We start from the raw sequence: 16,472 nt of genomic DNA, 5'->3' as shown, positions 1-16,472 counted from the left end.
TATATAATTTGTTGGTGCAACGTCATTCATTGCATTGCTTAAGTGTCAGCAAAGTTTCATTGTCATCTGTCACTCATGGAGGGGGGCGGGAGGGGGGGGGGGGAGATCCAGTATATAACTTTAAGACATGTCAACTATGCTGAAGCAAGCATTCGATTTTTAAGCATAAAAATTGCAGAGTGCTAATGTTTCAGTTCAGCTAACAATCTCGACAACATACACTGGATTTCCCGATTTTTGTCACGTTGGAGATATAAAAATGAGAGTTCACTGACACTCGAGCATTACACTGAATGGCTCTGGGTTTCTTCCACCAAGAATCATCCTTGACAGCTAGAAGATGCTTTATCAAAATACCACTGAGCATAGCAACATCATATAGCACAATGCCTGAAACACTTGCCAACATTTCCCTTCCATTTACCAAATTATCTCCTTCCCTTCTGCTTTTTCGTCACTTCACATTTTAATCACCAAAGCTTGATGTTCAACCTTCAGTGTTGAACATTCCCATTAAGATGTTTTTAAGAGCAATTAGGTACTGATGAAAGATAACAGCCTCATGGAACTCCAATTATTATAAAACCATTTTTTTCGTATTGTTGTGCAAATAATAAGCACTGCAGAGCAAAAAATTAAACATATCAGCTATTCATCAAAAAATTAAACATATCAGCTATTCATGCAGGCTGCAATAAGATTTAGAACAAACAAAATGAACTAAAACTTACCAAAAGAGTTTACTATAAATTAACAAACAAAAGCAGTTCCTTTATTGCACAGATATAATTTTATTTACAAGGAACAATTCAACTTTATAACAAATAGCTTTTAAACTACTTAAAAGTGTGTGCTATGGGCATAATTCATAGTTACAAATGTATGTATTTATAATATACCAGTGTGTTATGCAGCATGCTTTAATTAAATGACTGAGAACATGCTGAAAAAGGGATTAAAATTGTTGTTGCTGGTTAATTTGTACAAAATAAATATGAACAATGGAGAAAAGATGGAGCCGGAAGATTTGGGGGAAGGGAAGAAAGGGTGAGATGTGGGGAAGAGAGGGAACGAGAGAGGGAGGGAGGGAGGGAGGGAGGGAGGGAGGGAGGGAGGGAGGGAGGGAGGGAGGGAGGGAGGGAGGGAGGGAGGGAGCTGTGGCAGCAGTTTAATGTAAGAACGTACCTGGTTCACTGATCCTCATTACTCTAATTGACAGTTACACTCAGTTCTTAATACAAGTAGTTTACAAGCGACATGACAGGTTTTTCAAGTATGGCAATTCTGATACCTCTGAATAAAATAGTCATTCTATCCTACAACTGGCTTCCTTATCTGCAAGCACCCACTATCTTACCTGCTGTTGGGAAATATCTATCAACGATACCTCCACGTTTTATAGCTGGAAAAGCATGACTTCTCTTGCCTTGGCATTTTTCTCTTAAAGATTTCTCGAGCTTGTGAGTCAGCTGTAACAAAAGCAAGCGTAGGGAAAACAAACCAAAACATTCAACTATTTTACATTCAATAAAGTTAACAATGCAACATGCAAATACAACATGCATAAAATTGGCATTTGTTCTGGATAAGGATGCTCTATGTTCTTTTAAATTGTGAGTAGCTTTCTTCTCACTTCAGTATAAAGTACAAGAGCAACTTCCCGAAGCACTAATACATAGTGTAGTGAACTAAGTGCTGACATGCAAATAGTACTTAACACTGGATTTTTCATTTCAAACAAAAACAACTTGCCAAACTAAATCACATTCCTCATTTCATGATAATTTTAAATATGAAACTATAATTACATTTCCACAAGGTAAATCATTCAAATCACTTATGCATGCATGCTGCTCACTTTATGACAACTTGTGGACATGAAGGTGAAAGAATGACAAGTTCTCAGAATTAAATTTTCATTCTGCAGCAGAGTGTGTGGTGATATGAAACATCCTGTCAGATTAAAACTGTGTGGCAGACAGACTCCAACTTGGGACCTCTGCCTTTTGCAATCAAGTGTTCTACTCTGAGCCACCCAAGAACAACTCACAACCCATCATCACAGCTCTACTTCCGCCAGTACCTTTTCTCCTACTTTCCATACTTCACAGAAGCTCTCCTGCCATACTTAAAAGATCAGCACTCCTTGAAGAAAGGATATTGTGGAGACACGGCTTAGCTACAGCCTGGGGGATGTCTCCGGAGTTCCAGATTTTCAAGTTTCAAGTGACAAGTTAATCAACAAGAGCTATATATGAGCTGTCCCTGTCACATACTTAAGAATTATCTTACAGCAGTTACTGCAGAAGAGAGACACAACTATGGGTAATATTACAAATGCTTATCAAGTTATGGTCAAGTAAATAATTTGTGATAAAGAAGTGTTGTAAAGTTTTGAACTGACATGATAACGAATATTACAAGTCAAATAAAAATGGAACAGGTCTGTGAATGTAATTTTCGTGGAAAAATGGTATTTTCCTTAATTCTTTTGACACAGTCTTACAAAACATTAAAAGAAAGGGTCTGGCCACTGGATATCTCCAAGAAAACTGAAAGAAATTCACACACTAAACTGCACAAAGACTGCAAGACAATGGTCAAGCAAGCCATACTTATGTATACCCCCTTCCCTGAGGGGGGGAAAAAAAAAACAACCAAGAGCACTTCGAGCAAAAGTATTAATTGAAATTTTACAAAGACAAAAAAGTCACAGATAATGCAAAGCTACCGAAAGATTAAAAAAGACAAAACTGAAACATGTTTGGGTAGAGATGTACAACAGTATTGGTATTTTTAACAACGGAATTCAAGAGGCCTCAGGAAATTCAACAAGTCACAGTATTTGGGCAGATACTATCATACTGAAGGGAAAAATAAATAAATAAATAAAATAAAAAAAATCCCATCGACTGTGAAAACAACACTTGTAAATCAATCATTTGTGCACAGTAAGCCAAAGTCTGAGGCAGAAGAAAACTACATAATGATCTATTCTGCAACAATGTAATTAATTAAATCTTTTTAGGCTTCCAGCTGCATTACATCCATCACATTCAGTTGTCAGCATAGGCTTTCATGACTAACAGGAGCATGGTTGCTTAAAAGCACATGACGACTGAATCACATGGAAAACTCTGGGAAGATTTTACTAAAATAGAACGAATGGTATTTTATCACTTTCATAGATGCATATGTTTTATATAATGAGAGCAGGTAACAAGAGAGACTGTGTTAGTTTTTTCACTGACTACAGAGTACAAACAGAAATGCCAAGAATCCTAAGTATACAGAGCATTTAGCTTTGTACGTGTACTGTTTAATCTATTATTACAATTTTCAACAAATGAATAATCTTTATAACTGGTTGAGTTACTTCCACTGTGCTCTGCATAGATGAAACACACAAGCCCCATGAGTGCCGAAGTCAGCAACTACAAGATATTTGTCATCCATGCAGCTGAAACTATACAGCACTTTGGTGCAAAGCTTCTATTAACTCTTTCCAATCCAATTATTATACCTGCTGCATTTTCCCCAACTCTTATTTATTTTACACTAATGGAAATGTGTCAGGCATTGCCCGACATCGGAGCTGTAGCAGAAAACTGTTACGTCTGATGTAGTCCAACAGTGGATCTGAAAGATGTTAGCGACAACAGAAAGCTGCTAAATGTGAAATTGATGAGGCCTTTTGAAATTTAAGGGCTGCATATTGCTTGCAGAAATTATAAATTATGTCACAGCATGATCCTCAAGACAGTACTTAAATTACTTTTGCATGATCCTTTCAACCAGTGTCTTGCAGAGGGTGAAATATAAGCTGTGAATTATGAAATTATGTTTTTGCTTAATTGGGCTGGTGATGATAAATTAGAATTTTGACTATAATGGGATATCTACTAACTTTATTTCACAGAGAATGAGAAGTTCTGAAACAATGGAAAATCAGGCATAGTCTCAGCACCACATGAACTCCGCCAATATGTCTTCCATGAAGGGACATCAATTACAGCAACTGTTAACATGAATGTTAACTACCAGTACTACTTTTATATTAATTCGAGGCTTATTACAAGAAGCTACAAAGTTACTTATGGTTATGAAATTAAAACACGCAGGTATAATTGGATTCCATGGAAAGTATTCAATAAATTTTGATGCGGATTTAACTGAGAGAGCTGAGGTAGTGTATCTAGAGCCATTTTGCACACTTGTTACTGAAATCTCTGTGTTACAATTACCGTGCTTTTTCTTTATCTTGATAATCTGGGGTAAGCAAAGCAAGCTGCCTGTTTTCTGATGGTCACGGCAGTATGTAGTAGGGTAATCATAGGTGTTGCTTTGGTTGAAGTTTGCTGTACTGAGCACAAAAGTGATCAAGGTGACAACACGTTGAACATTCAGTACAACTACCCACATCTCAACTCCAGCATGTTCCAAGTGTATCACTGTGTCCCTGACGTAAAAAGTCTTCGCTCTGACAATTCATGTCGTAATTCTCTTGGTGCACATTATGTTTGTCTAGCATCAACTACTTAAGCCTGAAGAGTTGTGTGTGTAGTAACAGTAAAAATGACAATTATGTATCAAAAATTTTTCATCATGGGTCTACAGGAAAATAACTTTTCCTGGAATCTTTGAGCAACCCTGTAATCTTTCAAAATGAAATGCATTTATCCACTGCACATCATGTTTGAACAGCTTATGTAGAACTCTACTACCTTTAGAGTGTTCCTAACTTACCCCACTTCACTAGTTGCCTCTTTTTTGGACTTTCTGGATTGGTGCACATAATCATTTGACAAATCTGCACCTCCATCACCACAGCACACTGCATGCAGTTCGGACTGCCATATAACAATACTAATACCAGTATCGCACAGCAACACTGCGGCATTGGATCTATGTTGTAAGAAAGGCTAAAACAAGACCAACACAGTATTTGGAAAGCATTTACTCCTACTTAAAGCTAAGAGTTTCAGAGGTACAGTATGAAAATGAGCTGGAAAAAATATTATATTGCCTTAATCCATACTAGGATTGAGCAGAGAACAGTCAGTTAATAGCATACAAAAATATGTATTTACCATATAATGACTGACTCCAGTCTGTCTGTAGCTATAGAGTCCATTCTTAAGGGAAATAGATCTATGAAGCACCTACAATTTTATGAAATTTATTGGCAGACCAGTTTCAAAGTTTTATAGCTCCATTATTGATGCTCAAGAAGTGATTTCACAGATGCCATTGCAATTAAAGCACTGGTCAAAGCTAACAATCAGTACCACAAATTCCACTTGACTCACATTTAGCTATTCCCAGTGGTTTCTTCCATACTGACTACACTGCAGCATTGGATGTTCCTGTATCATCAGATTTCCAACCTATGCTCCGTTGCTGCCTGCCCATACACGAGAGGCCACCAGGAAAAAGAATAATCAGATGTTTGGCAATAAACAGTGATGGGTAGCTGCACAACATTTCTGAAGCAGTTTATGGTTGCCAAACCAAGGATGCCGAGATGAGTGAAACAGTTGTCAACGCCTGTGAGTAACATTCACCCCTCTATGGTAACACTGTCTCCATAAAAAACTACCGCTGCACCCCTTTGATTAGCTGGTGCATTCTGGTGTCAAGCCACTCTCAACACTATGTCTATCCCTCCCAACTCCCATATTTAAAAGCCTGTAATTATTCTGGAAACAGAGTAACAGAGTTGACAAAGCATTGTTGCTAATGTTATTTGTACTGGGAATGAGGTTGTAAAAAATACTTGCTTGGCGACCATCTATTTCTTCTCTCTGGCGAGCTCAATGCCTACTTTTGGCTAATTCTCTGCCCATTAAGAGCTTGAAGTCTAGCACAATTATGTCCAATGATTTGGGGCCACAACTGCATTCACAACTGTGTGAATTATTCTAAGGTGCACACAGATAAATGACTTAGTTATTCTCAATGAAACTTTTTACCACTCATTACAAACGAGCTCTAACAATGGCAAGGGGATGGACGATAATGTGCCCTTAATTCTTTTCCCAATACACACCACAAACAAGATTTATATCTGGTGATTCAAGTAGCCACTGTAGACATTTCATGCTCATGTCAATCAAGAAAATCTGACAGTTTCAGTTGTGAACATGAGGCCATCATGAACATGGTCACCTAAAATAATTTCACCAATCATCAGGTACCTTTTCTGTGAATGTCACCCAAGGAACCACTGATAATGGAAGCACCTAGGCCAAAGTTGTACCTACAGCACTCTTAGAAGGCCAATAAAAGTGTGTATTGGATTTTTCCACCTGCTGTCCTCCATGTCGTGCAAAAGGGAAAATACTGAAAGTAAACTTTGTAGTCTACACCGCTCCTTGTACCACTTAAGCCTCTATTTTGCATCAAATTTGGCAGTAGTTCAACTGTGAAGGTTTTGCTTGTGGTGTTCCAGTCATTGGCAATACTGCAAGATCTCACACACACACACACACACACACACACACACACACACACACACAGAGAGAGAGAGAGAGATAAGCCAAAACAGTATGACCACAACTTTGGATGACACCTGGTGATGCAGTGTGGCATGTTACGCAGTAACAGAAGTATGTAAGTGGAGCAGACACAGATGGTGATGTGAAGAAATGGGCAGCAAATGGTGAAATCCACTGAGATAAGCAACTCTGAGAATGGGTAGGTGGCTATTATGTTGAGCCTGTGAACAAGTATCTAAAAAACGGTGAAGCTAGTCGAACAGTCAAGTGCCACTGTTATAGAATTGATAGAAAGAGGTTGGAGGACAGTGAAACTACCACCAGGTGCTAAATGATTGAATGTCCACATTTCTTCACAAAAGATGGGTTTCGAAAGCTAGTCTGCTCTGTAAAGGAGGACAGACGGTGATCTGTGGCATCTCTGCCAGAAGAGCACAATGATGGTGCATGCACAAGTGTTTCAGAGCGCACCATTCATCATACACTGTTGAACATGGAGCATCACAGCAGACCACCCCTACATGTTCACATGCTGACCCAATGGACATTTACGATTGCTGTGGGCACAGGATCATCGGGAAACATGTCCGCTATTCGGGTGAATCACATTTTTGCTACACTATGTCAGTGGTTGTCTCCACAAGCATTGTTGTTGAGATGAACGTGCAGTGTGTCATGGATGCAAGTTTGGGGGGGGGGGGGGGGAGAGAGAGCAATATTACACTATGGGATACGTTCTCCTGCACTTGCATGGGACCTGTGGTAGTAATCGAAGACAAGCTGACAGCTGCGAACCACCTGCCTCGCTTCATGCTCAATGTCTTCCCTGATGGCGATGTCCTCTTTCAGCAGTATAACTGTCTGTGCCTCAGAGCCAGAATGTGCTACAATGATTCAAGGAGCATTATAGTGAACTCATGTTGACTTGATGACCAAATTCGCCTGATGTAAATCCCATGGAACCCACTGGCTCTCTACTGGGAGGCACCACTGGGGACGCATTATTTATGTGAATTACATGACCTGTGTGTAGACACCTAGTGCCACTTACCTCCACTAATCTACCCACAAACTGTCGGATCCCTGATACACAGAATTAGTGATGTATTTGGGTCTGAAGGCAGACACAAGCTATTGAGCAGGTGGTCATAATGTTTTGCTCAGCAGTGTGTAAAACCCAGTAACCACTTTTATGGCAGTAGCCCTACTAGAGTATCAATCCTCTAATTTTCACCTCAGTTTTGTGTAACAGTTGAAGTCCCTTCAAAAATTTTGTTTACTATCATGACACCAAATAAAAAAACTACAGGCTTCTATTAGATTAATGGCTTTTCACAGTTACACCACAGTAATATTCCCTTATTTGAAGTCAGTGCGGTCTGACACGACAGTCAACACAACAATTACAGATTTTTTGAAGATACAACACTTTCAAACACATTCTATTGTGTGTGTGAGTGGGGGGGGGGGGGGGGAAGGGGGAGCGAGGGGTGGGTTAGAAACTGATAGTGCAGTACAGACGAATTAGAAAAACAAAGAAATACCTACCAATTCCAACTGCTGTGACACATGACAAAGTGGCAAACTTAAAACACCCATCAAAATTCAATATGTACATCATAACAAGAATTATACTTTTTCTCATATAAAATTCATTGGCTTCGCCAACTCAAAAGCAGCCGCCTTTCAACCTAACCTACATGTGGGATTGCTACTGATTAGTCTGTCACCATAACCCACATTTTCAAAAAAATGTATAGAAGCAAAATAAATATGTGTGTTGGGTTTTACCTTTGTTATGCCACAACATAATTAGTGGGTCAAAGTCCAGTGATGGTAGCTTCAACATATTTTTTGTGATGCCTATTATGTACGTACACTGTACATAATCTATGAAAAATACCTAGCAGGGTCCACAACAAAACTTCTGCCTCTACTAATTATCACCTTCCAGGCTAACCTAGATCTCTTGCTATCTCATAGACAGCATCTTTTTCAGTAATACAATCATCATTTCTTTAACTTAAAAGATTTGACGAGTTAAAAAATAGTGAAACATTTACAGTGACAGTAGATAAGAACTGCACAGCAATCTAGAGTGCGCCAAGGTTAAGGAGGGTGGGAGGAGAGCAGAAGGGCGAAAAAAATTAAAAATAAAATTAAAAATGCCTTGCATAAAAATCACCCAAGATTTAAGAATCCGATTTGGCCATATGAAAAATGTAGCAAAACTTCCCAATCACACACTCTTAGGTTATATGTTCAAATCTGTGTTTATTCCGCATGCAAATAATTCATCCTGCATAAGTTGTTACCCAGTTGATAACAGTGCACATTTCACACACTTTGCATTGAAGGTGCAGATAGATAGACAACTTCACAATCCCTTCAAGTCTGCTGAGACATCTGCGAGATTGTCTGCAATTCTGTATGTGTAAGATCATTTATTTGGCACCATATTAAGAGGTTATATGAGACACATACCAAGGCACTGAAAAAAAATTTAAAGTATTTGATTCCAAGCAGTCCGATAGTAACTATGAATTAGCATCTGCTGAAATAATCTGTTTCAGTAATCCTTTAGCTGATTACCATATTTCATTGCATATGCATTGGGAAATTAATGTGTATGCTCTATTACAATTGGTGTTGCCCATTTATGGTGAGGAAGTCACAAATTTCCCCACTTATGTAAATCATGATCCCAGAAGTGCGTAATTTCTACTGAAAAGTGGGCATAAACAAGCATCCAGATGCAAGATAGGTGAGGCACCCAAGTGCCTCTTACCTGAGGTAGTTAGGTAAACGTCGAGGGCAGCTCCACGCTTCACGGCCGGAAATGCCTTGCTACGGGAGCTACCTAGCTTGGCCCGCAATCTCGTCTCCAAGCCCCGCACGTGCTGCAAAGTGCAGGGGCATTAACAACATAACCCTACGTGCAGATCCAATACACCCTGGTGAGTGGACAATACTGTCATTAGATTTATGACAAATGGCTAGTTGTATAACAGTCAAGAATCAAGTAACTTTGACAAAATGCCCACTGTTAAAGATTATTCTTTCAAAAGTATTAAAGACAGGTAGAAAATTTCATGTGAGAAACAAATTTGAAGTTATACATTACAGTAACACCTTATTTTTCTTTTACATAATGCGGAAATAAAAGGTATAGGCAGCTTCTTTGATGATTTCTTGAAACTACAAAGGACTAAACAAAGAGGTTAAATGGCATGTAAGAATTGCTGCTGCCAGACTGGGCAGGATAATGAACAAAATACTTCTTTGTCTTCACAGCTCTTGGTGCTGCACTCAAATGACTGTGAGGGACCTGTAATGTCATTACGAAAAAGGGGATTAAGGATAACAATGTTTGAGGCTTGGGATGGACTCTTCTATATCTATGTATTTCCCCCCATCATGACGTTACACCGGTAAGTAGCTATCTGTAAAAGACACTGCAGTTTCGTCAATACTGGGTACCACATACTACTGCAACTTTGAACACATGGTGTGAGAATTTATGGTAACATAAGAATTTCATTTATTTAAGATGTTGTATCAGCCTGAGGTCCTGAAATACTAAAACTACCTTACAAGTTCACGTCATGGGCTTACCTCGAATGTCAACAACGGCTTTTCGTTGTCGTCCTTGTAGTATTCTATGTTGCACGCAACAAGACCTTTATCAAAGGTTCTCACCGTAATTAAACTGTTTCTGTCTGCTTCGTACAGGGACACAAACGTATCACCAATTTCAAGAGAATGTTTGAATTTTAAAGAAGGTAGGTAATCCAATAAGACGCTTTCCACATTTTCTTGTAGTTGCTTCCTTTCGTCTGTACAAAAGTAAAACAATTATAATGAATAGCCTGCTTATACCACATGAAAAACTTCATAGCTCGAACGAATTTCGTCCCTCGGATTACCTTTATTTGTGATTGCTGAAGGGTTGACAGAGAAGTCTAAAAGAATCGTGTTAATAGCCATATTTGAAAGAGTGATTGGTGTACGGAATCAAATCTTGCGTCCCTCTAAACTGCTATGCGCAAGGTAGTGCTTATTCCGCCCATTCAAGGTTAGCCCGCCGATAACCTACGATGTTTGGCCAACCAAAAAAAAAATTGTTATGTAATTCTGACGTCAAAGATTCTATCTTGAACTGAATTTGGGACTGTTTTCCCATGCCTGCGTATAGCACTGGCGGGAAATTGAACAGATTTTGACTTTTGTTCTATTTATTTCTCTTTAATCATCCAAGAATCATCTCACACTTCTCAAGGTAATACACTGCAAATCAATAGCCCAAAATATACAGCATACAGCGTACTTAACACATTTTATGAGGTTAGGACAGGTAGCCTTTACTAAAGAAGACGTTTATATACAAAATACACCTGAAATCGCCTGTATGTATACAACACTGTTGAGATATGATGCAGTTCGGAAAGTGTCGTCCATATGTTCCAAAACATAGAAGGATACTTCTCAGAGAAAATATATGTATAAAAACGCTTCAAAACGTTTATAAGACAATACGGAAACTAAGTTTGCAATCGGCGCGTTACCTGATGGGAGTGTCAACATAGTTTGCGCGAATATTAGAGCTGTTTTACCTGGCCCATAATTCTTTGCAAGTGTCAACCGTTTCTCAACAGAGCAAACTTTTTCACGTTGAGGAGGTTGTTTAACGGAAACTATAGCATCAATTTATGTTCTTACTTATGCAAAGTGTAGGATTCTTTTTTATACAAATGCTATGGAACTTGAATCATTTTCGCTTTTACATATTAGACCTCTTTAGTGGAAGAAAACCATCACATGAAAGATATGCAATGTGTTACGAAACCAAAAGCATATCATATAATAAAGACTAAAAATGCATAAAAGCAGAAGATCCATTACTATAACATGAATGAGCACAGTGACAATAGCCTAACTTGTGTTAGCAGAGTAACTTGCTGTCGGTATCTAATTGGGAAGATCAGGTTTATTATCTACACAGTAGCAAAACAAGAACATAGAACATTTTTATTAATGCACATAGAGTTCTATAAATCGATGCCTGCACTACAGGCTGTAAAAGCAGAAACTTACAAGAACAGAAACATAACGAATGAGTGCTATGAATTTTTACTAACCAAATGCAGAGAATATAATAGAATCAGGCACCTTTCCAGACAGACTAAAAACAGATCTGGTTACACCCATTTTTAAGAAAGGTGACAACAACAAAATAGAAAACTACAGGCCAGTCACAATCCTTCCTGTCTTTTCCAAAATAGTTGAGAAAGTTATATACAACAGGATTATAAACTTCCTTAACAAACACAACCTGATGTTCGAAAATCAAAATGGATTCCTAAAAGGTAAATCAACTAGCACCGCAGCTGCTCAAGTAATTGAGAGGTGCTAAGGTGTATTGAAAGCAAGGAACATGTGGCAGGTGTATACCGAGACCTGGAAAAAGCCTTTGATTGTGTGAATGCTGACATCCTATTAGACAAGCAAGGGAACATGGGCATTAGAGGCGCTGCTTATGACCTAATAAAGTGTTATACGACCAATGGAAAACAATTTGTTCTACTTAAAACGGAAAGTGGTGTCTACTAATCAGAGATCACTTGCATAAAATATGGTGTTCCCCAGGGCTCGGTGTTGGGCCCCCTTCTCTTCTTGATCTATGTAAATGATATTAAATACTGTACTATAAATTCCAAAATTGTTCTGTATGCTGATGACACGTCCATGGTGCTTAAAAAGGAATCATGTAATGAGCTAGAGGCCGAGTGTAATAATGTGACAAAATAAATTGTTCAGTTTTTTAATGAAAGCCACTTAAATGTAAGCACCAGTAAAACATGTGTGATGGAGTTTAACAAAAGTAGTTTGAATTATGAAATTAAATTATACATTGGCAACGAACTGGTAAAGAAAGAGTCTAGTGTAAAATTCCTTGGCGTAACAATACAAAGCAACCTGAAATGGGACACACATATTGACTCCCTAGCAACTAAGTTGTCAAAAAATATATTTGCAATCAGTACTATTAGCAAGTTCTGTAGAGACACTGTAGTCCTAAAGACTAGCTCTTTTCTCCTTTCACTTGAACTACAGTATTGAAATTTGGGGGGCAACAACAAAAGCTAATCTAGATAAGCTACTCATTCTTCAAAAAAGGAGTGTGAGAATAATCTGTGGAGCAAAATAAAGGGAATCTTGTCGCAACTTGTTTCCGAAAACAGAGGTGTTAACTGTTATAAACACATATATTCTAAAAGCCATATTGCTTGTGAAAGGACTGCACCCAAACACTTATTCAGATTTCCACCAGCACAATACCAGAAATAAAGAAAGATTTTACATTAGCAGCCACAGAACAGCACTTTACGAAAAGGGGCATCAGTACGCAGGTATAAAATTAGATAATGCACTGCCTAGTGCAGTCATGGCTCTTCCTACAATAAAACTGAAACATCAGCTTAAGAAATTTTTAGTAAAACACCCTTTCTACACGTTAGAAGAGTGCCATACTTATATGAAGACCAACAAATGCTATGTGAAATTGTGTGAATAGAAATCAGTAAACATCTTATTGTAATTTTGTTGTAAATTAATGACGTATTCAGAAGAATGTGTCTTGTGCATTGTACAAATAACTTTAATCATTACTGTTTCTTTGTACATGTGCAGTGTACCATTCGATGTTGAATAAAGCTGTTATTAATGTTATTATTATTATTATTATTACACAGCCAGAAGAAAGATTTGGTAAAAAATTGGTTCTTTAAGGAAAGAGGTGAAAAGAATAAAGGATTCCAGGGAAAGTTGTGCTGGCTCAGATGAAATATTAGAATCCACTTTGCAGTAGGAGTTTTTAACACATTACCTTTGTGGCTGTGTGACACTGTTCTCTGTATTTTGTTAACAAAATCTTATAGTAATAATTTTTTGCATACAAAAATATGCAAATAATTATGTCAAAGATTGTAGATATTACATTTCAATATTTTATTATATATTTGTGTCAGTATCCATGTTGCTGTGTAGTTTCTCCTTCTTTGAAGTTTTCAGGTGTTGATGTGTGCATTGCTAAGAGTAATGTGTTGTTTATTTTAGAACACTGAATAAATCTTTGTTTAAGCAGCATATTTGTTATGTCTTTTATATTCTTGACTTGTTAGCAGATGCGTGTGGTTCTGCTAAACATTGATCTCGTGAACAACTGAGATGTATAATTAAATAGCCAGTCACTGTGGCCGAGCCGTTCTAGGCTCTTTAGTTCGGAACCGCACTGCTGCTACGGTCGCAGGTTCGAATCCTGCATCGGGCATGGATGTGTGTGATGTGCTTAGGTTAGTCAGGTTTAAGTAGTTCTAAGTCTACGGGACTGATGACCTCAGATGTTAAGTTCCATGGTGCTTAGAGCCATTTGAACAATTTTTTATAATTAAATAAAGTGCCAGCGACTGGGGTTACTTTGGTGCTTGCAGGATTACTTTGGTGCAACACCAAAAATAGGTTTAAATTTTTGTGCTGAACAAACAAAACAAGATATATTGGTATTTTTGGGTTTAAAATAATTTTATACCCTACTTGAGGGTATTTTAATAGTTTTGAGTAATTAAAAATTTTTATGATTGACAACACTGGGGTTTTTGTAAACCTTTTTTTCTAATGTGTGCTCAAAACTTTTCATTGTGGACGAATTCAGTAACAAGATAAAAATAAGGTAAGTGTCAAAATATCATCTTCCATAATCTGTTATAAGTCTGTGATAATTGTTTGTTTCTTATTATTTTTTAAGCAATACATGTTTAACTTTTTGTAAACTTCACCTAAAAACTAGTTTTTCAGGGCTACTGTGTACCAGGCCTATTTAGACTGAAGTAGCCCTATCAGTTTACATATACGTTTCTTACTTCCAAATGAAAACAAAAATATACATTGTTGTATACGTTACTGTTGTGCAATATTATTTTGGTTGTTTTTTTTCCAGTTGCTGATTGCAGAATGATGAAAACCTGCAAGAGAAAGCCAGGTCCAAGAAAGTACACTGGTTATAATGCTGAAACCTTGAAAGCTTTTTTTGAAGGACATATGACATGGAGTCAGTATTGCAATGCACCTAGAAGCACAATAATAAATAAGCTTAATACCTATGGATTACTGGTACTGGAAGGGCTACTTTCAAAAACACGTGGCCATCCTACAGTCTTCAGTCGAGAAGAAGAACAAGCCTTTGAGGCTCATATTGACAAGTTAGCTACATTTGAATTTAGTATCACTGATCTCGATTTACGATAGTCCACAAAATGCCGTCTTGACAAATAGGGGCGTACAGTGAAGAGTTTTAAAAACGAATTTTCAGGGCCTGATCGGGCAGTATCATTTAGAAAATGTCACCCTAAGCTAACGCTGCATACAGCGAGCAACATTAAATGAGTAAGGGCTGCTATCAGTGAAACGGTAGTCAGTGATTATTTTGACAACATACAAACTTTTCTCAGTAACGTTCAGATGAGAACATACGAGATTACGACGAGACGAACCTGAGAGATGACCCCAGTGAGAGTGAGATCATTTGTAAAAGAGAGCAGAAGTACGTTGAACTCATAATGGAGTTAACAAAGTCTTGTATTTCTTTAATGTTTTGCGGAAGTGGCTTTGTAGAGATGTTACCACTCTATGTGGTATATAGGTCTGAGCATTTATGGTCTACACAGACTAAAGGTGGTCCTGCTGGGTGCAGGTACAACAGAACGAAAAGTGGGTGGTTTGATTCGGGGACATTCGAAGATCGGTTTATGACCACATTACTTCCTCGGCTGAAAAATCTTCCTGGTGTCAAGGTTGTGATTGAGGACAACTTTAGTTATATAAACTCTGAAATTGTAAAAGCTCATGATGCTAACGATTTAAAGTTTGGTGTCTGCCACCAAACTCGGCAGATATCACCCGACTGTTGGACGTCGCCTACTGTAGCCCTACGAAAAGGGAGTGGCATAAGATATTGACTTTGTGGAAGGCTTGCCCAATGATCAGTTTCCTAAACTGCTAAAACAGCTAGTTGATTGTTTGTATGTGGAGAGGAAAGAAAATATGATATCTGAAATAAAAAAAAGAGGCATCATACCTTTTGACAGTACCAAAGGACTGGAGTGCTCGCTTCAACATGGTAACTTCAACAGCCCTATGAAAAGTCTAATTGGAGAAAGTTTCATGCAACAGCTTGCATAAAAAAGGAAGGATGTAACAAAAGACTACTAGGTCAACTCAGAAGTTGGATGCTCCAGCTGGAAAAAGTTTTTGTTCAAAGTTGTTTGACGAGTCGAGCGAAAATGAAAAGGACTTTGGAGGCACACCAACTTCTACACCTAAACCGAAAAAATGGGCCCAGAATAGAAAGCTGGAACTGGCAAGCGAATCAGATAACTCTACTTCTTACACTCTCGGTGATGACAGCGCTTCTGATGATGGTTCACAGCTTTCTTTAACTGAAAGTGAATCAGAAGATTCCGATGAAGAAATTGGTACTGTTGAGCTTATCGAGGAAACACCACCGGCACCAGACCTAGAATCATTGAAATATAACTTGAAAGAAGGTGACTTCATTGTTGTCATGTAAGAAGGAAATCATTATCCATGTCTGATAACAAAACTGCCTAATGGGGGAGAGTTAAGCAATTAGTATACTGTATGAGCAAGACCAAAAAGTGACCTGACAAAAAGGATATTCTTGTTTATGAGTGGACTGAGATGAAGAAACAAATCAACCCTCCCAAGCTCATGAAATGGGGACTTTTTACTGTTCCTGAGATGGCTGATTTTGAGTTGATATAAGAAATTAGCTTTAAAAAAGTTTGTAGAACAAAATAAAGGCTTTTCACGTTTTTCAAATCAAATCTAAACTTTTGTTTTCTTTATAGGTATTTAAAGAAGTAAATAAATTTTTTTGCTATTTTGTATTGTCATTTC

General features: G+C 37.9%; 1 protein-coding gene across 2 annotated transcripts in view; it reads right to left on the bottom strand.

Moving 5' to 3' along the window:
• Positions 1–10,615, bottom strand: part of LOC126203967 (spermine synthase-like) — a 53,487-nt gene extending 42,872 nt beyond the window's left edge. Inside the window, exons 1-3 of one of the 2 annotated variants that reach the window (XM_049938383.1) lie at positions 10,424–10,615; positions 10,113–10,333; positions 9,286–9,397 (exon numbers count right to left, since the gene is read on the bottom strand). In XM_049938383.1, coding sequence (XP_049794340.1) covers positions 9,286–9,397; positions 10,113–10,333; positions 10,424–10,484 — 394 coding nt within the window. In that variant the 5' untranslated portion in view covers positions 10,485–10,615. Of the gene's footprint in view, positions 1–1,357; positions 1,470–9,285; positions 9,398–10,112; positions 10,334–10,423 lie in introns of both variants that reach the window. The other variant, XM_049938382.1, reaches the window with a different exon arrangement.
• Positions 10,616–16,472: the final 5,857 nt, after the last annotated feature.

This window comes from Schistocerca nitens, chromosome 9, assembly GCF_023898315.1.
Source record: "Schistocerca nitens isolate TAMUIC-IGC-003100 chromosome 9, iqSchNite1.1, whole genome shotgun sequence".
In the NCBI taxonomy this organism is placed as follows: Eukaryota; Metazoa; Arthropoda; class Insecta; order Orthoptera; family Acrididae; genus Schistocerca; species Schistocerca nitens.
This window is presented reverse-complemented; position numbering and strand designations above follow the sequence as displayed.